The sequence below is a fragment of the Mauremys reevesii genome, linkage group 8, assembly GCF_016161935.1.
Source record: "Mauremys reevesii isolate NIE-2019 linkage group 8, ASM1616193v1, whole genome shotgun sequence".
NCBI classification, from domain to species: Eukaryota; Metazoa; Chordata; order Testudines; family Geoemydidae; genus Mauremys; species Mauremys reevesii.
In genome coordinates, this window is record NC_052630.1 from 107,836,917 (window position 1) to 107,858,597 (window position 21,681).

Here is a 21,681-nt window from a genome sequence, read left to right on the forward strand (position 1 = left end):
GGCTGGCGCAGGTCTGCTCCGCTCGGCCCGGACCGGTGGACCAGGCATGCGAGCGGGCTCCGCCAGCGGGAAGAAGACCCGGGAGGGAGACCGGGGAAGGGCGGCGCAGCGCTCCGCGCTGCTTGGGGCAGCATCATTTCTAGAGCCGCCCCTGCTGCTACTGCAGGGCTTCTTGCTCCTTCCTCTGAATATCTGGGGCTGGCCACTGCCACAGACCAGAGGCCAAACTGGACAGACCACCGGTCACAGCTTCCGGTTAGTAATACATTCTCTCCTGGCCGAGCTAACCAGGCCTGGTCTTTGCAACATCTTTTTGTATGTGAGCACTGCCAGGGCCCTTCTCTGGATTTGTACAGATCCACCAGATCAGCACTAATGAGAGGCACTGCCACGAGCACGTGCTGGAGGCGTGGGGGTAGGATTTCATAGCAGAACAGTTTTCCTACCGTCTATCACTCTTTCTCAAGAACCCTCTGCTTTGGTCACTCGTCATTTGATCAATGCCCTCAGCTTTGACTGTCCCATCAGCAATGCCTTCAGCTTTGATTGTTGTGGCTACTTTAGATGGTTTTAATGTTAGATAAGCAAAACATTTCCTTTTGAACTATCTCAAATCCTGCTGCCATTGCTCCAGGCCAACCTTCGTCATTCAGCATCGGTACTGTGATGTGCACAGCGCCCACAATGTCCTTAGCACTTTACAGACACACAAATCATGGTCTCAGTCAGGCAGCCAATTTGGCTCCAGGGAGAGCTCTGGAGACCCTCGCCACATGCTCTCATCGGACTGCTGTTGCCAGGACCAGAGCGACTTGCAATCCTATTTTATTTTGGTTTAATTTGGTTCCGGGGTGAAACTCAGCAGATAAGATCTCAGCCCCCAAGCAAATTCTACCCCCTCCAAATTAAATACCAACCCGGCCCTTTAAGAGACAAAGCAGCAAAATATACAGGTATCAAAATAATACCATTTATACTGACTGTGATCTTGTTTAACTTACTGACGTATCATTCTGTGGCAGGGCCCTTATTTACAGCTGTCGGTTTGAAAACCAGTTTTGCGGGTTCCCACACTGTAATGTACAGTGTGTGTCAGACCCTTTGGAGTGGAGAATTTTCTGTGTCTGCCTCACCTACCCAGACACCAACAACTTGCTCTAGCCACGCCTGGAAGGTCCAGAAAGTGGCATCTATAACAAAGGCCATTTGCTGGACAATGGCTGGTTTTGTTTTACCCGAACACGTCTGTATATGGACTCTCCTAATCAAACCTGAGGGTACCCTCCAGTTACGCTCCCGCGAGCGGCAGCATGGGGCCCAGTCTAGAGAATACTGTCGCGCTCTAAGAGGACATTATACCATGCAGCCTCCCCGTCCAGCGGCTTTGTATAAATTAGGCCTAGGCCGATCCCATCTGCAGGACAGACCAAGGCGGAGGCCAGAGGGAAGGGCCTAGTCATGTAGAGTCAGTTGTTTAGCCAGTGCCTCCCAGCTATGAGAGCCATGGGGAGCCTGACAACGCTGGTGGCGTGGCAGTGCAAAGCCTGTTGCTGACTCACAAGCCTCTGTGTGCGGCTGAAGACAACTAGAGGCCAAGTGGCAGGTGGAAGAAAATTATTTCTTCTGGGAATTAGCACCATTATGCTGGGCACACAACGCAGCGAAGCAATAACATGGTCCTACTACTGTTATGCCCGTCTTCGCTCCTGCTGTTACATTCACGTATTGCGTCTTGTCTCAAATTAGACAGTAAGAAACATGACTCTGTACGTGTTTGCCCAGCTCTCAGCACCACGGGGTGCCCTGACCCTGAAGAGGACTCTGGGGCGTTACTGTAATAACAGCACACAAACCACAGTCACTGGGCTCCCCATCCGTTCTGACAGACTAGGCAAGGGGTCAAAGCCGAGTGCCCAAGTGCACCTGGACAGAAGGATTTGCGGTTCTAAAATGGCCAGGTGAGGCTGTACCCCGTTGAGAGCACTATAAATTCTCTCTCTCTGACCCGCAATCCCTCTCTTTGGCATGGTCTTCAATGCTTTTGCTTCCCCAGAGAGGGCAAACCATTTCCTGCCACCCATTCGGAGCTGCGTGAAGTGCTCTGTCAGCCACACAGGGCAGGGCTGTGCTGTGGGACGTGGTCCTAGCGCTTGCTTTACAGACAGACCAACCTGTCAGTTTAGAAGCAGAACATTTTTGAGGGCTGCTTTTCAGCACACTTATTACAATGAAAATAATAGCTTGAAGGAAAACGCATCCACTTTCCTTTACAAATCCCTTGTGTGGAAATGTTTTAACTTTTAATGAAGTCCATCTGTGCTGAAGTGCTGGCTCTGAAGGATTCACAGAGGCAAGACACTGCAGAGTAGCCAGCTCCATCCTCCTTCTGTTCTTTTAGTGATATGGGAAGCCCTGAGCAGCGCCTGGATACTCACTCTCAGCACCCGGAACTTTCTCTGTCAGTGTGAGGGTCGGGATTAATAGAGATACTAATGAGCCTGTGCTTTGTAACCCCGGGTTCCCACAAAGGTTTTCCTGGGGGGCTGGGAAAGGGGAGGAAATGATCAAAAACTAGAAACCCCATGAGCCAAGTGACAAACAAACATTTGAACTATTAAAAAAACAATAGGCTATAAATGAAAGCAGGCACATGCACTCCGGAGAATTACCACTGGATGGAAATTAATACCTCTGCTCACAAAGCTACAATAGAAGCAATACTCAGCCACTTTCCAGTAAGTAGCTAATTCCTTGGGTATTCATTGTAATAAGGTCAATCATTATGAAACCATCATGTGGTGGTGGTGTAGCTAGAACACTTAATTCCACTGTAATTTAGCATTAATTAATGTCTTCTCTAGCAAATATGTAGGCACTTTCCAAGGACCCCATTGAAAGTTACCAATTCTCCTAACTAACCACAACACAGCACAATAACCACATGGGCAGAAACAAGGGATTCTTTTTATTCTGCAACGCAGATATGAGAGACACGGGAACCATGTTTTTTCAATTTGATACAGGTATACGCTATGGTTCTTGGTTTGGCTGACTTGTTGAAGCCATTAACTGGCGCATTCATGATGAACATTTTGTAAAACACTAGATATCAGATACCTCAGCAATAAATATTATCTAGGAACCAGGACATATGGGGAATTTCATCTGGAGACAATTTATGGAGTAACCTGTCCTCTATATACTGCAGGGCTTTATCAGGATCATGCAGGCTGGAGACTTGCATTGTGAAGACGATGTGCAATAAAAGGAGGCTTGGTCCAAGATGCGCACAAAAGGGAATCACTGGTAAACAGAAAATGAACTGAGCACAGGTCTGTCTGGAGCATTCTTTTCATGGAGCATCTGGAGCCTCTCATCCATGTGTAAACCCCTTCTCAGCCACAAGCCCATGCGGACCAGGCAACCCCTTCTGGGTGGCAAGCCAAGTGCTGTTGCTTACTGTATTTCTTACAATCTTAAGGGATTCTCTTGGTAAATAAAGAATGAACATCCATGAATGGGAAACCAGCAAGATTTAAAATGAGGTTTCTCCATCCTTAGAAGCTGCTGCATTCAGCTGAAATACTGGCCTCCTAGCAGTGTTTTCTGTAGCATTTCTATGAAAGATCATGTATGTTTCATAGATTGATCTTATGTACAGGAAGGAAAACACTCAGCTATTGTGGCACGAAGCCTAAATACCCCCAAAGTCAGTGCAATAACATCCAGTGTGATACATTCAAATGAACACTCTCTCCCTCAGGGTGTGAAGTGACAACCTGGGGATGAATTTTACTAAAGCTGTCCTGAAAAATGAATTTACAAGAATACAGGGAGTTTAAAATCACCCATAATTATACTGTGAGAGTCAAATGAGTGGTTCCACTGCACAGAGAAAGCTTAATCTTCTGAGCACGTTTAATCTGATACTTTAGTTTGCCAAAGATTCTTACAATCCAAATGATGCTGCAAAATGAGCCCCCCTCTCTGGCAAATAAGCAAGAACCCAATGCAAGAAGCAGCACCTAGAAGCAAACAAAAAGAGCACAAGGCACGAAGCGGCACCTAGAAGCAAATGCACAGCATGTGACGTTTTATCGTCATCCTCTCCCCTCTTCACATGGACCAAAGCATTTGTAGCTTCCAAGGGTGGCTTTGGGGGTTGTTCTCAAAGCGGAGAGAGAGGGGAAGAAATTCAGATGATATTTTATTTATTTGTCAGTGTCTTGAGTTACTAAGTGGAAATAAAGTTGGGTTCTAAACACCTTCCTAAAAAGCTTTAGGTAGCATCACACCCCTTGGGCAAATCTCAAGCCTGTTTTCAAGGGTTTCTGACCTGGTTGCTCTGGCTATACCAGATCCCAACCAGGGATGCACTTTTCTTTCTTGATGAACAGAACAGAGTTAATCAACTATTAAAGACACTCCCCCCCTCCCAAAAAACTTGTAATTCAGATTCCTTTAATTTAGAAAAATAAATTAGGCCAGAGGTCCATCAGCCATAAAGTCTGGTCATTTTTGTATTCTGAAAACAACAGTTTTAAAAAGGCAAGACAATAACCGTTAGAAAGTGGCTACTTTGCACGAATAGCAGCTAATTTTCAGAAGGGTTCTTAGTGTGTATCTTTAATACCTATAGGATCTATAGGATCTATCTTCAATGCAGACACAAGATTGACCGAGAAAACTTCAAAAAGCTGTTCTGTTCTCTAGTTTTTAAGGCTAAACATTCCAAAGCAGGTGGCTAAAGACCTGCTCATTCACAATTGACAAGCCTTGGCTTAGCAGGTAAATGGGACTTTATTTTAGACTTCTCCACTGAAGATTTATCTTTATACAAGAGAGACTGAAACACCCCTCCTCCCCTTAAGTAACTGTGCCACAAAGTAAAGAAATTCAAAGGAACTAAAATTCTGGCTTTAGCTCAGCTCTTTTGAGAACAGAAGCATCCCACAAGCTTGGTGAAGATGGATTTCCAGGTCTTGCTAATTTGAGTCAAGCCTGATGTTATTCAAACATGCGTTTGGATTTAATTTGTCAAATCTTGAGCAAATGGCCACTCAAGTCACACAATCCTCAAAGCGTTATCGATGCACAAAGACAGGACCACATCCTCGTTCATTGCAAAGCCACACAGTTCATTAAACAGGGAGAGAGTGACCCTTGGAGAGACAGCAGCTCTTACCTCGAACGTAAAGGTTAGCCGGAGCAGAGTAGCGGGTTCCTGCACTGTTGGTTGCAACACATTCATATTTGCCTTGGTCTGACTCCTCACTGTTCTCTATTTGCAGAGCCCCTGTGCACAAACAAGGAGACAGAGACAACCCAGGTTATGGCAAGTCCAGACATGACAACTGAACAGTTTCACCACACGACAAACATGGGCCCCACTTGACAAGTAGTTTTCCTGGGTAAGTGTATCACAAAGTGCGGCCCTCAGACTCTCAGGGGCACCTATCTGCAGCCCCACGGTGTCCATGCTGTTGTCAAAGGCTGGGGAGGGTGAGTGTTTTTAATTGCATGGGAAAACCAGTTACTGACGCCTTTCCAGTGGACACAGGTACTTAAATGCACTGCTTAAATAAAGAGAACACACACAGCTCCATGTTAATTACAGCATTGAACGGAAAGGATTCCTGTCTAACGAGAGGACCTTTAACAGACTTTAAAATTAGATTTTTCTAATCAAAGCAGATGAACAAAAAGTAGCCTAACCACTGCTGTTTGCTTCTTACTCCTCCACAGTCATGGCCTCTGCTGAACAGAACTGGGGCTTTGCCGCCTGCTCATCCTCCCTCTTCTCCACCAAATTCCTCCTCAAAAGCCACATCTTTAGACTTGCCTTTAATCAGCTCTCGCCATGCCAGTCCTTCCCTCACTCTCACCTGATCCCAGACAGCACCAAATAGCAAAAGCAAACAATCTGCAGAACAAAGGACATCACCGAGTTCCCTCTGCCTTTGTTCCCACTCTTCCCGCCCCAGGAATATTTCACTCAGGCTGTAAGCGTCTCTGGGCACAGAAGTGATCGCACGTCTAGCGTGCCAGGGCACCAAGGGTACAAATGATAACAACCACCCCCAGAACATAGCGAGAGTCGCGCTAACCACACGAGACCAAGGCTATGTCTACCCTGCGCCTGACCATTTAACACACAATTTCTAATCCTCTCAGGTGAACTGTGGTCAACCCCCATCCACACGGGCTGTCCCCCCCACGTTCAGCACCGGTTTGGCTGGAATGGCATTAACATTTCAAAGTCTGCTCTCCACCTTGTATGGATTGGACCTAAACCCAAACTCTGCTAACTGGGCTGCAGGTGGGGCCCAGATGGAAAGAGGTGAGAAAATGACAGAGACCCAGAATACACCTGGTGACAAGACTAAAAAGTAACCCGCCACTATTAAGGGCAAATGCCCAGACACGGCTCTCTCTGTTACTCTGCCTGCTTTCCCATGGCAACAAGGAATTCATTGTTTAACGCACCCAAGTGCTCAGATTTTTCTGGCTCCAGCAGCTTGTCGGAGGGGAACTCTGCTCACAAACCAGACTTGAACTAGAAGAAAACATTAACCCCTTTGCTTGTAAGAATTTGAACCCACTTCCATCCACCACGGTTCAGAATAACTGGAGAGCAGCACTGTGAATAGCTGCAGAAATTGCCATCTCCTTCTTCTCAGTTCAAGCGGAGGAGTCAAACTCAGGTTTTCATCTCATTAGAAGAGAAGAGAAAGTGATGTGAATCAACCACCGTCACCTACATTATTTAGAAGGATAAATTGAGACTGTAGCAGAAGTCTGTGTGTCATGGGGGGAAAAAAATGAACTTCCCGGAGTTCTGCCACATAATACAAATGATGCACAAAGCCCTCGCTGTTGTTGCATTAGGGCTGAAAATGAGGCTTCAGCAAGACAGAGAAAACATGCTACTGCAATCACTCAATATGCTAGTTTCCCCAAACCACAGAGATCTCTGGACCTCCTCGAAATGCAGGCCCAGCCCAACATCTCTCATGCATTATTGCTGAATTCAGGGGAAATGTTGGATTTCCACGTGCTCACAGAGGCAGCAGAGTGGGAGGAAGCTTCCCGGCCCTGACAAGCTGGAGAGAAGAACAGAATCTAGAGATGGAAAACACCTATTCGGTTATCTAGTGCATACCCAGGGGCCCATGCGGGATGGCTCCCGATTGTAACGTATTAGTGTTCTGTCCAATTCAGTTTTAAATGTGCCAAATGATAGGGCTTCTGCCACTACCCAGGGGCTCTGTTCCACAATCTAGCAGCACTCACTGGCGGGACGATCTCTCTGATATTTAGCCTATTTTACCCCCTCTTAATTTCCTCCTATTACTCTCTAGGGTGTGTCTTCACTGCAGAGTTAACTCAGGTGCTGACCTCCCAGGTTAGCTTAGCCCAGGCGTGAGCACTACACTGCAAAGCCATAGCTAAAATACTGTGTTGGAACTGCACTCCCCTGCATGTGTCACTAGGACTTCTCAGAACATATCCCATGGTTCTCTGTGCTGCAGGAAGTGGTGCTGCTGCAGGATTCCTTCCCAGTGAATTATGGGAGAATGTTTCTGTCCTTCTGGGCACATTCGGGGGTGGAGAGGAGGAGGGATTGTGGGAAGGCACTAGAGGACTATCTGAAGCGATTTATCCTGCATCCTCACCGCAACGTGGGTAGGTTAAAAGAACGTAAGAGCGGCCATACTAGGCCCGAACAATGGTCCATCCAGCCCAGTATCCTGTCTTCCATCAGGGGCCAAAGACAGATGCTTCAGAGACAATGAACAGAACAGGGCAATATCAAGTGAGTTATCTCTTCAAGGTGTCATTTTTTGTGTGTGGTTCTCTTACCCCCCCTTTTTTTTAAATTGGGGTATGCAATTGTGGAAGTAGAGAGAGAACTGACAGGGATTTGTAGGGGATCTTAATGCAAGACAGTCTCTGTTAGCAAGAGTCAGGCTAGCTGTAACCCTACTAATGCGAGATTTGTAGAAGCGAGGATCGCGTGAGGCGAGTGGGAAAGAACTGTGTGAGAAGTTGTTGCGACCTTGTGTCGATAATGTGTAGATAATATGAAATGTAGACCCTAGTTAAATAAGTGAGAAAAACAAGATCTCAGGATGACCTATGTATAAACAAAATGCAGCTGTTGCTTATTATTGTCTGTAACAAAAGGTATAAATGCTGCTGGAATTGTTTACCTGTGGAGAGACCTGCCTAGGACTGGGGCAACCCTGTGTCCTAGCGCACTCCCTCCCTCTTTGCAATTGTAAAGAGAAAATAAAGTATCTGACTCTGCTGCACCCAACCAAAAAGTGAGAACTGAGTTTTTCTCCAACACATTTAATTTGAGCCTCTTTATGGTGTTTTTAAAAAGTTTCCATGCAGCTTGAAGGCACTTCACTCTTGTGACTGTTCCTTTTTATTTCCCTCCTTATTTTTGTGTAGTCCCCCTTTCTGAAGTTAAATGATACTGTGGTGGGTTTCTTTGGTATTTTGCCCCCTACAAGGATGTTAAATTTAATTATATTATGGTCACTATTACTGAGCAATTCCATTATATTCACCTCTTGGACCAGATCCTGTGCTCAACTTACAATTAAATCAAGAACTGGCTCTCGTAAGGTTACCAAGTCCAAGTGACAGTCTCTCACTCTGTTTTTAGGCTACAGCCAGAGGAGCCGGCTGGCTTGGGTTGAAAGCCCCAGTAAATAGGGGTGAGAGGGTTTTGTGTGAGGACAGGACAGGGGTGGAGGCAGCACAAGAAGACATCCTCTATGTTATTTAGCCGGGTAAGTGAACTTCACTGGGGCTTACATGCAAATGCAGCCTTATGACCTCCCCACTTTCCTTAACCATTACTTAGCCAATCCATAGGTGCTTAACCTCAAGGCACCCAAATGTCAGAGCAAGGGAGGGATGAAGGAAGAGCCTTGCAAAGAGGACTGTTGCAGATGAAACTCTGTCACTGCTTGCCATGGCCAGTGTGGACAGGGGCGTGGTTCTAAGAACACCACTTTCAGTGTACGTTACTGTGCTTCAGCAACAAGTCCTCACACCACTCAGGCCACTGTGCAAGCAACTCGAGATGTGTCCAGTATAGCTATGGGCACGCGGAGACAACAGTGACCAGGGCCACAGAGCACTGCCTGGAGAACGCTTGAGAGGTCCCAGGAGACGAAGGAGGTAAAAGGAAACCTCCAGTCTGTGCCAGAGAAGAGATTCTGACCACTACAAAACCATCACTAAACAAACGTGAAGGGCCTGCAAAATAATTAACACCAACAGGAAGCTGCCCCACCGTGATACTGCGATGGCAGATGTTTTTCTAGTGGGAAAAGGAAGGGTGAAGTGACAGACACAGCAGGGGGATGTACATGGTCCCAAATATCGGCAGGGTGGGCATGCTACAGAGGAATTATCTGAAGAGAAACAAGGGGCCAGGCCACAGCTGGGGAATGGGACAACGCAGGCTGAGGAGGAGGAAAATCCCCCAGGCAGTGATGGAACTGGCTCCTGGGAGCCTCATCACTTGAGAAATTCACCTCTGGTTTGGAGAAGGCACTAGAAACCCTACCACGGGGAGCGGCCCCGGCGGGGCTGGAGGACTGACCAGCCCCCATCTGCAGAGCTGATGGAAGTCACAGAGACAGGGAGTTTCCAAGCACTGGTAAATTCTATCAGTTCTTAGCAACTGCTCTGATTGATAGTTGTCAAATCAACAATTAACCATTTACTCACTTGCTAGTGCTGGGAAAGCCATGTCTGTCGTTTCCTCTGTGCCCTGCTACCCTATAGCAAGGGCACAGGGCTGGGAATCTGGAGACCTTTGCCACTGACTCTCTGGGTGACCTTGGGCAAGTCTCTTCCCTTTCTCCACCCCAATCTCTCTCTGTACACCTGGAAAAATGAGACCGACCTTGACCTGCCTTTGGAGAGGGTTTTGAAATCTGGGGGCTAACAGCTGCTCAATAAGTGTTAATCACCCAACGGGGCTCCGGCTAGGCAGGATTCAGAGGGCAGACGCCCAGCCCCACCTCCCAGTGCCATGACAGCCGCTCTGCTGATTAGACAAAGAAACTGTGACTGGATTTAAAAAATACACTTTGGAAATGTTTAAATGTTGTTAAAACACATCTAAGGGCCCGACCGTGCAAACGTTCCCTCCTGGGCAGCACGTGCTGCACGAGGACTCTGGCTAAGGTCACCGACTTACGTGGGCCGACCTGCTCTAGCAAGCACCACACCTGGAGGGAAGCCCTAAAACACTAACAACAAACACGGCATCGCCGAGGGAACGAGGGAGCACATTGCTATGCCTGCCAGCTCTTCCACTGGCAAGGGTGTCAGGCTACACTGACATGGAACCGCCCCTCTCAGCCTGCCTCCCAAGCAGGGCTCTAGCTCCGCAGCCACTCCCCACCATGGGCAGGGGGAGCACAGGTTGCTAGGAGAGGCATTGGTTGCGATAAGCTGATCTTGATCACAGCTCAGGTCTGTTACAACACAGCACAGCGCTGCAAGCTGTGAGAAGAGCCCCCGGCTGCTCTCCGGGGCCAGGGAGAACAGTGATGAGGCTGGACTTTCTGGAGCTGAGGGAAGAAATGGCTGCTGATGATTGACAAGCAGCTCTTTCTTCTGCACTCGGGCCTCCGTGCCAATCACTTCTTCATTTTGGAGGTTTTTTTCCTCCTTCAACATGGGCGCAGACGACAGCCCCGCAGCAGCTCTCCAAGATTCCTATCTATTCAAATACAGTCGTGCTGCTTAGGAAAAATCATTAGCAGCAATGATAGTGCTTAAAAGTGGCATTTAAAAAGCACATTGTGCAGAACATGGGGAAGGCAGATCCTGATAAGGCCACCAGCCTGGCAGATACGCTAGGGCGGGCTGGGCTCCCTTCTCTCTCCACCGTCTGTAACGCGGTGTAAAAAGCTCTTTAGCTCCAACACCAGTTTAACTCTCTGAAACCCGAACCCTGAAACGGACAGTGGAGAGGCTGTGCTGCTCAGCGGAACCCCGCAGACACACCGGGAGCTCTGCGCAGCGTCTCTCGGGGCTACTTTCTGCATGGAGCTCTCCCAGGCACAGGTGCACCCCCGTTTGACTCCTGGATTCAGCCACGAGGGCACAAAGACCAGAAGAGTTTTATCTTTTCCCTGGACTAGGAGGATGAACACAAGTGAAATGCCCAAGAGTCAGAGGAATCTCCGCTGCATTATGTAAGCAGGAGGGTCACAATGCTGGTGCTAATGGATCCCAGCTCCTAATGCAGACACTCTCCTTGCTCAGCCAGCGGCTCTACAGGAGACAGAATTTCACCCACCTGCATCCCTGGGCGCCTAGTTATCTCACTCCTCCCCATCTCTGCCTTGAACAACCTGCCCACGTCCTCCACAAGAGAGAAATCCAACGTGTGGCTTCCTCCGCAGTTGCTTTCCATGTCAGCCATTTGGTGAGCAGAACAATCCATGATGCTGAGGCCTGCTGCCCTCCATTTCCCCTCACTAAAAGGCACCACAGAGAGGCGGATCCCCTCTCAACTCCTTTTTAAATCCAGGACTTTGTCTAAAGTAATTTAAAGACCCTGTTTCTGTAGATCACTTCCTGCTGACGTACGCGGCTTTGGCTGGAGCATCTCCAATGGAAATCAGTACAATGGAGCCACGCTGGCTCCTGCTCCATTCAAACAGAGACGCCCTCACTGGCAGCAAACAAACAGTAGCTGCCCCCTGTGCTTTATACACAGCAACACAAAGAGAGGAGAGAACCGATTCTAACTCTGGGCTAAGGGTAAGCTGCAGAAACGGCTCCACGATGTGAAAGAGACACGTGGCATCAACCCACCCACTCCACTGCGGCTCTCAAACCTGCCTGAGACACTGACACTTACTATGTTTTGGCCTTGACAGACCTGGTAGTCGAATCATGTTAATAATGCTAATGAAAACTGAATGAAGTAACAGAGCAGAAAGCCATGTATAAAACAGGTATGGGAAAAAATCTGATCAGTGTCTGGACTGTGGTCTCCAGTTCGCTTCGGTCACTTTTTGGATGTGGGAAAACAATTCTGATCGAGAGCTGCACAGGGGAGTTTTACAGCCCAGCTATCAGGGGATTCTACTGGGCTTGTGATAATCCTTCCTGATCCACCAGAGTGCGCTTTTCTAAGCGCTGAAGGCATTGCAGATATCCCAGCACCATGTGGAGAGCTGTCTCTGGGGCTGGGAAGAGCACTCCACCCACCTCCCTCCAGAATAGGGTGACCAGATGTCCCGATTTTATAGGGACAGTCCTGATTTTGGGGTCTTTCTCTTATATAGGCTCCTATTACCCCCCCACCCCTGTCCCGATTTTTCACATTTGCTGTCTGGTCACCCTACTCCAGAAGCACTCCAGACGGATTTTTAAGGGCTGGCATGGGGAGTGGGGACTGTAGGATGTAGATTGTGAATCTGATCTGAGGAGATGGCAAGAGTTTGATGCTGTGGTAAATTGCCCTAAAGAATCTGTGCTCACTAAAGTAACATTGGGACAGACTCAGACTCCAAACACTTTTTAAAAAGTCTCTTACAAGCTAATAATTAAAAGAAGCATTTCTAGTATTCTTTGGATCACGCAGTACTATGGACTTTGTACTTCAGCTTCCAGCTATTATAGACAAATACACTCAGCCCATCAGTGGCACCAATTATGCAAACAAGATAACTACAAAAATAATTTCCTTGTTAGTGCTCATTATGTTCATTACATCCCAGACCCTGATGATTGGCATGTTAGGGACCTGTTTTGGATGCCTGTGCTGCTGCTGAGGAATCAACTCTGATACACACCAATGAGGCAGCTGGTGATGTCACTGGACCTCTGGAACTGAACGTGCGCAAATAGGAGAAAAGGGAGGTATAGAAAACAAGCCGTGGCTCTTTTGGTCTCCTGGTACATTACTGGGTCTTGGATGGCTCTGAGCTCTCAAGTATCAGAGGGGGAGCCGTGTTAGTCTGGATCTGTCAAAGCAGTAAAGAGTCCTGTGGCACCTTATAGACTAACATACGTATTGGAGCATGAGCTTTCGTGGGTGAATATCCACTTCGTCGGATGCATCTATAAGGTGCCACAGGACTCTCTGCTGCTTTTACAGGTATTGGAAAGGATCTCATACATCTTCGCGGTTCAGTCTCAGCTGTGAACTACAATACTAACCAGAAGGAATATTGATTTGTGTGGTTCTAGAGGGAGAGTCTACTTGAAGTCCAGTCAGTCTGCAAGCAATGAGTGACCAACAGTTCCAGTCGTTACCCACCTGTGTCTCCCTGCCAACATCTGGGGTTTTACAATCACATTCTGCATTTTAAAAAATATTTGTTTTCCTCCTTTTTGAGAGTGAAAACAAGAGAAACAAGAAGGGAAACAGCAAAAACGACCACACACAAAGCACCATCGCAACAGACACACACCAAAAGAACGAAGGAAAATACTTCCCTTCCCTGTACTCTCCCTCACATATAGGAATCGTAGGTGTTACCGGTGACAGCGGTGTGATAACAAAGACAGGTTAAGGACAGGGAATACCAAAGCGGATGGTGTCCCTTTACTATTTCTGGCGCTGCCCATGTACCTGGTATGTAACCTATGAAGTGCTAATGTTCCCATGGAACTCCGCATGTCCTGCTCCACACACCTACCAGGGCAGGAGAGAACAGCCAAAAGACACCCTGAAAGGTTGATTAAGCTCAATTCCAGAGCAATACAGAAAACTAACTGGTGTTTTATACTTTGAAAACAGAGGGCAAGGCATCATTTCCTCAGACTTAGAGCGGTTGTCATTCCTCGTCCACCTGCTGTCGAACATGCCACTCACACTGTTCAGAGGGACGCGGAACCAGCAAGTAACAGAACTCTGGGACTGGCCATCAGCCAGGGCTTCACCTGAAAGGCGGAGAGAGAACGTCTGGAGCTAAGAATACCGGATAACTAACAGAAGAGTCTCCCTGTGGCTGAGTTATGACACCGGGCTTGGACAGAAAGGACAGTGTAGCCGTGCGGGACTCAACCCTGCAGTGCCTCCTGCTGGTCTCTCCCGGGAATTAGCTCTGCCAGCCTTGGAGCGCCCTCTGCAGGCCGGTGTCCCACTGCCGCTTGGCCCCCGTGTCCCTCCCTGGACTCCAGTGCCCCGCTATCTGGGGTGCTGACTCCTGGCCATACACCCCTCAGTCTCAGGGTGTCCCCTCCCCGGGAAACCCCCACCTCGCCTCAGTCATAGGCTACTGCCAGTCACCAACTAGCCCCCGTTCCCTGGGGCAGGCTGCAGTATCAGCCACTCATCACTGGCAAGGAGGGTTTGGACCTGCTGCCTTCCTCTGCAGCCCTGTACCTCTGAGGCCTAGGCCCTGCAGCCTGGGGAGTTGCCAGCCTGGAGCTCCCCAGCCCCTCTGGCCTTTCCCCAGCCCTGCCTCACTCTAGGTACCCTGAGCTTCCCAGCAGCCAGGCCCTGCTCTTTCTCTGAAAGCAGAGAGAGTCTGTCTGTGCTTCTGGCCCACTGCCCTCTTATAAGGGCCATCTGGGCCCTGATTGCACTGGCTACAGCTCTGGCTGCTTTCCCATCAGCCCAGCTTTTCTCTGCCCCAGCCCTCTCCCGGCCTGCTTTAAGGCCTTCCAGGCAGGAGCAGGTGACCACCCCACTACAGAAAAGTTGTCCCTCGAAATTAGTGGGTTTCTGAGGTCCTGTAGATCCTCCCCTTAAGCTGGGGGTGGATCCTTTAGCATTGGGCGGGCTTCTGCCCGCTCAGTTTCCCAGAAACCCAATAGATACAGAAAAGGTTAATCACAGAAATAAATCTCATCCTGGCTCAGTGAGGACTGTTTCAAAGGAATTTCTTATCTTAATCCCCTGTTGATCATGCAAATAAGTCTTTCAGTGGTCTAGGCCTGTCCTCAAAGTACTGGGCTAAGGCTTGAAACTCCCAAGCTACCTCACAGACTAACCACCTCTCAACAGAGAATTACAGATTGTTAATTAACAAACTGATTGTTCAAACAGAGTCAGTTTTCCTTTTGGACCAGGCTCATGGATTCTAGAGAAGCTCAAGCAGTGAACTTACCATAACGAGGAACAAGAGTGCAGCGGGGTATAGAACGTGGCAGAACAGTCACATCTAAGTGGACAATAACCTCTCCTTTAGAAAAGTGGTTTCAGCTAATCAGTTGTTATCGTTAGACATTCAACGACCTCTGCTTTAAACAAAAGGCGTTAGGCTAGCAGAAATCCGTCAGGGAAAGGCAGAAAGGGGCACATGGCTTCTGTTTGCACTCATAGAAATGTCGTCTTTGACATTCAAACAGGACACATACATTTTAAATAATGTCAAGCACATTCTTAAAATACCTTGTCAGGATTTGAATGAGAGGAATTTATGTTTTATGAGATGGATGATTCTTATTACAGAGAGATGGTCAGTTCCCAAGCAGGAGGTATGGAACATCCACACGGTTCTGATGCTGAGTCGCTAATGTCAGCAGACTGCTGTGCAAGGAAAGGCCCAAGAAATGCAGTGTGTTGTGTATGCAGCGCTGGAAGCTGGGTGCACTCAGCTAGTTAGTATTCAATCGGTCCCTTCCTTTTAGGATTTGTAATAGGAATAGAGATGAAGAAATAGTTTAAGTAGCTTGTAACATCACAGCTGTCTATCTTGAAGCATTCCAAAAGTAGGAATGACACATACATAAACCCATTCATTTTTTATAAATAACTAAATAGTTTCAATCTTTTTCCCTGACCCAGATATGCTACACAGGCAACTTGATGCAAATACACAAGAAACAGCAATTCACATTTGCTCTAAAATCACTTTACAGGAGCTGAAAACATTAATCCACAGCAACAGAACCAGTTCGAAAGAGTCAAATTATTAACTTCCAGCAGTGATTCAGTGGAGGGTGGGGAGGAGAGGAGCAGCAGCATTGGACAAATGAGACTATCAATTTGGAGGGGTAATAATTCTATCAAGAAATGTAGGGGTCAGTCAAGATTGGTAACAGAAATCACAAGAGAACTCAACGGTCTTACCATGTAATGCAGATTAACATAGTAAAGTTAATATAAAGGGACAACTGTGAGTATTAGGCTAGAAAAACAACACTCCAATGGGAAAGTCATTACTGGTGCATGCAGGCTGTGAAAAACTAGCCAACGTCTGTGCATGCTGGGCTGTCAAACTGTAGGTGGGTTTAACTAATGAAGGTTTAAAGCAGCCCGAACTGTTTCGGATTCATTTGCTCAAAACAAATCTCTATGCTACAATTCAGAGCCAACTGGCTCCAGTGGGATGGGGCGGCTTTTGGATCTCCCCAGGAGTGGCGGATTCCTCACTCTCACTACAGTACTTCACACAGCTCTCAAACCAAGGGGCTGCTTACCTCACAGCCAGATTTGCCTGAACTCTCTAGAATTTATCTTCATCTGATTAGATTTTCATGCCTGTCAGCAGCAGAGTGACAAAAGGTTTGATTGTTCTCTTGTGAAAATGTTACAGTCTTAAACTTACACCACAGTGACTGATCAAAACTCCCTGCGCATCGACACCCAGCAGGTGACGGCTGTACCATGCTGAACAGAAGTTCAGAGAGTTCTTGAAGCCGCAGGAGGAGCCGGCCCCTCTGGGACACACGGGAGAAGTGCTTCTAGTTTGCAAACTTTCCGTTGAATAACCCCCTTTCAACAGTGCAACATTGCAATGGATGACTCTGCAAGGAGTCACGCTAAAAATAAACCAAAATCAACACGCTAGTGGGAGAGTGCAGATGAGCAAGAGCACTGGCAGAGTTAGGGCTGAGAGAAAAAGCTGGAGATGAGAAACACTGGTGGAGAAGGAGCAGGGCAGACAGGAAATGAAGTGATGTGACACATTTCAGCATTCTTACCTCTGATTGGTGTACCACCTGGTGAGGTAATTTGAATGCAAATAAGATTAGAGAGAAGCGTTAGTACAAAGAGGAAAGGAAGAAAATTATAACTAAAAAGCAGAAAGTTTTTTAAAGCTAGAATTTGTATTAGCGCGACAGGAATAAATAAAAAGAAACTGATGTGCAGTAAAGTCAGAGTGACACTCTTAGGTTAGCAAAGCTCATTGCTCCCAGGTGTGCAGCCCCCACCCTGGGGTTTGCCATTCCACTGCGCTGTAGAGGAGGTGCTGGCGACTGGCTACCCACTTGCATTCATTATTATTCAAGCAGTTGCCATGGAAGAGACACTGGAAAGATGGTGCGGTGCCCTTTGTTGGGTAGCCAGGGGTGGGGGAGAGGAGACTGGGTGGTGTGTGAGCGTGAGTGTGCTGGGAGGGTTGCGGTGCTACGCACATGGTCGCTGGCGTGGGGCACATTCTGGCTTTCAGGTTAGAATGACCAGTGGGACAAAATCTGCTGATTTAAAGCAATGAAATTAAGGGGACAAAAGAGCAAAGCCAGCCTCCATGAGAGCACATTTGTACAAACCCAGTATTAGTTCCCTCTGGCATGGAGATTAGTGTCATGTAGAAAAAACGGTTACCCACCTTTTAGTAACTGTTGTTCTTCGAGATGTGTTGTTCATGTCCATTCAAAGTAGGTGTGTGCGCGCCGCGTGCACGCCAGCCGGAAGATTTTCCCCTAGCAGCGTCCGTAGGGTCGGCCCTGGTGCCCCCTGGAGTGGCGCCACTACGGCGCCCTATAAAGGGGCCCGCCAACCCTCCACCTCCTCAGTTCCTTCTTGCCGGCACTCCGACAGAGGGGCAGGAGGGTGGGTATTGGAATGGACATGGACAACACATCTCGAAGAACAACAGTTACTAAAAGGTGGGTAACCGTTTTTTCTTCTTCGAGTGGTTGTTCATGTCCATTCAAAGTAGGTGACTCACAAGCCTAACCTAGGTGGTGGGGTCGGAGGTCACTGCTGACTGGAGCACTGCACGACCAAAGGCTACATCATCCCTAGCCTGGTGCGTGATGGTGTAGTGAGCCGAGAATGTGTGGATGGAGGACCACGTGGCCGCTCTACAAATCTCTTGAGTCGGGATATGAGCCAGGAACGCCGCAGAGGAGGCCTGCGCCCTAGCGGAGTGGGCCGTGACCGGAGGGACAGGAGTCTTAGCTATACGATAGCATTCCCGGATACAGGTCGCGATCCACGAAGAGATGCGCTGAGAGGAGACCGGGAGCCCCTTCATCCTATCCGCCACTGCGATGAAGAGCTGAGTCGAGCGTCTTAACGGCTTGGTACGCTCGATGTAAAAATCCAAGGCCCTGCGGACATCCAGGGAATGTAACCGCCGCTCCTCACTGGAAGAGTGTGGTTTCGGATAAAACACCAGGAGAAAAATATCCTGACCCATGTGGAACTGTGAGACGACCTCGGGGAGGAAGGCCGGGTGAGGTCTAAGTTGGACCTTGTCCTTATATAAGACAGTGTACGGGGGCTCGGATGTTAACGCCCTGAGCTCCGACACCCTCCTGGCCGAGGTGATCGCCACCAGGAAGGCGGTCTTGTATGACAGGTATAGCAGGGAGCACGAAGCCAGAGGCTCAAAGGGAGGCCCCGAGAGGGCGGAGAGGACCAGATTCAGGTCCCAAGCAGGGGTCGGCTGACGAACATGCGGAAATAGCCTGTCCATACCCTTGAGGAAATGCCCGACCAGCGGGTTCGCAAACACCGAGGTACCCCCCTCTCCCGGATGGAAAGCCGAGATGGCCGCCAAGTGAACACGAATGGAGGAAAGGGAGAGGCCCAGTTGTCTTAGGTGGAGCAAATAGTGTAGGACAATGGGGATTGGGACCCCCAGCGGATTGTGACCTCGCTGACCCGACCATATGGAGAAGCGCTTCCATTTGGCCAGGTAGGTGGCCCTAGTTGATGGTTTCCTACTACTGAGCAGCACTTGTCTGACCTGCTGGGAGCACGGCATCTCCACCGGGTTCAGCCATGGAGCATCCATGCTGTGAGGTGAAGGGACTCGAGGTTCGGGTGGCGGAGGGAGCCCCGGTCCTGCGTGATCAGGTCCGGGAGCAGGGGCAGCGTCAGGGGTGCCTGAACGGACATGTGCAGGAGTGACGTGTACCAATCCTGGCGCAGCCACACTGGAGCTATCAGGATTACCCGCGCGTGATCCCTGCGAATCTTCAAAATCACCCTGTGTATCAGGGGGATCGCAGGAAAGGCGTAGAGCAGACTGACCCCCCAAGACTGTAGGAAGGCGTCCGACAGAGACCGACTGCAGCCCAGGAGGGAGCAGAACCATCGGCACTTCCTGTTTTCCCTCGAGGTGAACAGGTCTAACCGAGGAAAGCCCCAGAGCTGGAAAATTGAGCGCACCACATCCCATCGGAGGGACCACTCGTGACCCCGGAACGAGCGGCTGAGGGTGTCCGCCAAAGCATTCTGCTCCCCCGGAAGGTAGAACGCCGTCAGGTGGGTAGCACTGTGGACACAGAAATCCCACGGTGCGAAGGCTTCCCTGCACAGGGGAGAGGAGCGTGCACCCCCCTGTTTGTTGATATAAAAGACTGCCGCCGTGTTGTCCGAGAGGACTGAAACTCATCTGCTGGCCAGGTGGGACCGGAAGGTCAAACAAGCCAGGCGAACCGCTCTCAGCTCCCTGACATTGATATGCAACTCGAGGTCCTCCAGCGACCACAAGCCCTGCGTCCTGAGGTGTCCGAGGTGCATTCCTCAACCCCAATCCGAGGCATCCTTACCGAGGGAGAGGGAGGGCTGAGGGGCAGCGAAGGGGACACCCATGCACACTTTCTGCGGGTCGAGCCACCACCGCAGTGAGCTTAGCACCAAACAGGGAATGGACACCACTGAGTCCAAGGGGTCCCTGGCCGGGTGATAAACTGTCGCTAACCAGGACTGTAGCGGGCGAAGCCGGAGTCTGGCATGGTCTACCACATAGGTGCATGCCGCCATGTGACCCAACAGCCGGAGGCAAACTCGCGCCGTGGTAACCGGGGCGCGGTGCAGTCCGAGGATGAGCTCGGAAATCGCACAGAACCTGGATTCCGGCAGGTACACTCTGGCGTGGGTGGAGTCCAGATCTGCTCCTATGAACTCTATCCGTTGTGTAGGAGACAGGGTGGACTTGGCTTCGATCAAGAGGAGGCAGAGATCGAGAAAGGTCCACCTGATGAACAACACCTGGGTCTCCACCTGCTCCTTGGAGCGGCCCTTTATGAGCCAGTTGTCCAGGTAGGGGAATACCTGGATGCCCTGCCTGCGCAGGAAAGCCACCACGACTGCCACGCACTTCGTGAAGACCCTCGGAGCAGCTGACAGGCTGAACGGGAGCACCGTGAACTGCAGATGGGCGTCGGCCATGACAAACCTGAGGTACCGACAGTGTCGGGGAATTATGGCAATGTGGAAATAAGCATCCTTTAAGTCGAGGGCGGCATACCAATCTCCTGGATCCAGGAAGGGAATAATCGAGGACAGGGAGACCATGTGGAACTTGAGCTTTCGCACAAACTTGTTCAGCCGCCACAAGTCTAGGATGGGTCTCAGGCCCCCTTTCGCCTTCGGTATTAGGAAATACCGGGAGTAGAAGCCTTTGCCCCTGAGCTCCCGAGGGACTTCCTTCACTGCCCCTGCCTCCGTGAGGGACTTCACTTCTTGAGTTAGAAGTTGGTCGTGAGATGGGTCCCTGAAGAGGGACGGGGAGGGGGGCTGGTGGGGCGGGAGGGAGGAGAACTCGATAGAATACCCCCTCTCTACTGTGCGGAGCACCCAGCTGTCCGACGTGATCCGGGACCAGGCACGGTAGAAGGGGGACAGACGTGACCCAAAGGTAGGGGTAGAAGGATCCAGAGTCTCGATAGGTAGGTCGCCCTCGACCGTACCATCAAATAGGGGGTCTAGGCCCCGATGGTGGTCTGGATTGACCGGACGCCTGGCCAGAGGGGTGGCGTTGGTGGCGCCTCCTGCCATTTCTGCCCCGCCTGCGCCCCGGCTCCTGGCGAGTCTGTGGCTGGTATGGGTGGGGGGCCGCCTGTGGCCTAAACTGTCTGCGCTGGGTCGCAGGGGTATGCAGGCCTAGCAAGTGGAGCGTGGCCCTCGAGTCCTTTAGGCTACGCAGACGTTTGTCTGTCTTTTCTTAAGATAACACCTGCCCCTCGAAAGGGAGGTCTTGGATTGTCTGCTGGACCTCACAGGGCAGGCCCCAGACCTGGAGCCAGGCTCCTCGCTGCATGACCAGGCCCGTGGCCAGGGTGCGCGAGGCTGAGTCCGCCGCGTCTAAGGCGGCCTGGAGAGAGGCTCGGGAGATCAGCTTCCCCTCCTCCACTAGGGCCGAAAACTCTGACCTCGAGTCCTGGGGAAGGAGCTCCGTAAACTTCGACATGGCTGAACACGTGTTGTGACCATATCGGCTTACAATCGCCTGTTGGTTGGCAATGCGGAGTTGGAGGCCCGCCGTGGAGTTCACCTTCCTGCCAAAGAGCTCGAGTCTTTTAGCGTCCCTGCTCTTTGGTGTTGACCCCTGAAACCCTTGACACTCCCGCTGGTTGGCCGCATCCACCACCAGGGAGTCTGGGGGGGTGGGGGGTGTACAGGTGTTCGTGCCCTTTAGAGGGGACGAAATAGCGCCGCTCCGTTCTCTTGGCAGTAGGGGCCAGTGAGGCTGGCGTTTGCCCTAAGGTGCGGGA

The 21,681-nt window shown here is 49.8% G+C and overlaps 1 protein-coding gene across 14 annotated transcripts in view; it reads right to left on the bottom strand.

Moving 5' to 3' along the window:
- Positions 1–21,681, bottom strand: part of PTPRF (protein tyrosine phosphatase receptor type F) — a 404,201-nt gene that overhangs the window by 100,892 nt on the left and 281,628 nt on the right. For all 14 annotated transcript variants that reach the window (XM_039486049.1, XM_039486048.1, XM_039486046.1 and 11 more), the window contains one exon: positions 5,186–5,296. In XM_039486049.1, coding sequence (XP_039341983.1) covers positions 5,186–5,296 — 111 coding nt within the window. The remainder of the gene's footprint in view (positions 1–5,185; positions 5,297–21,681) is intronic.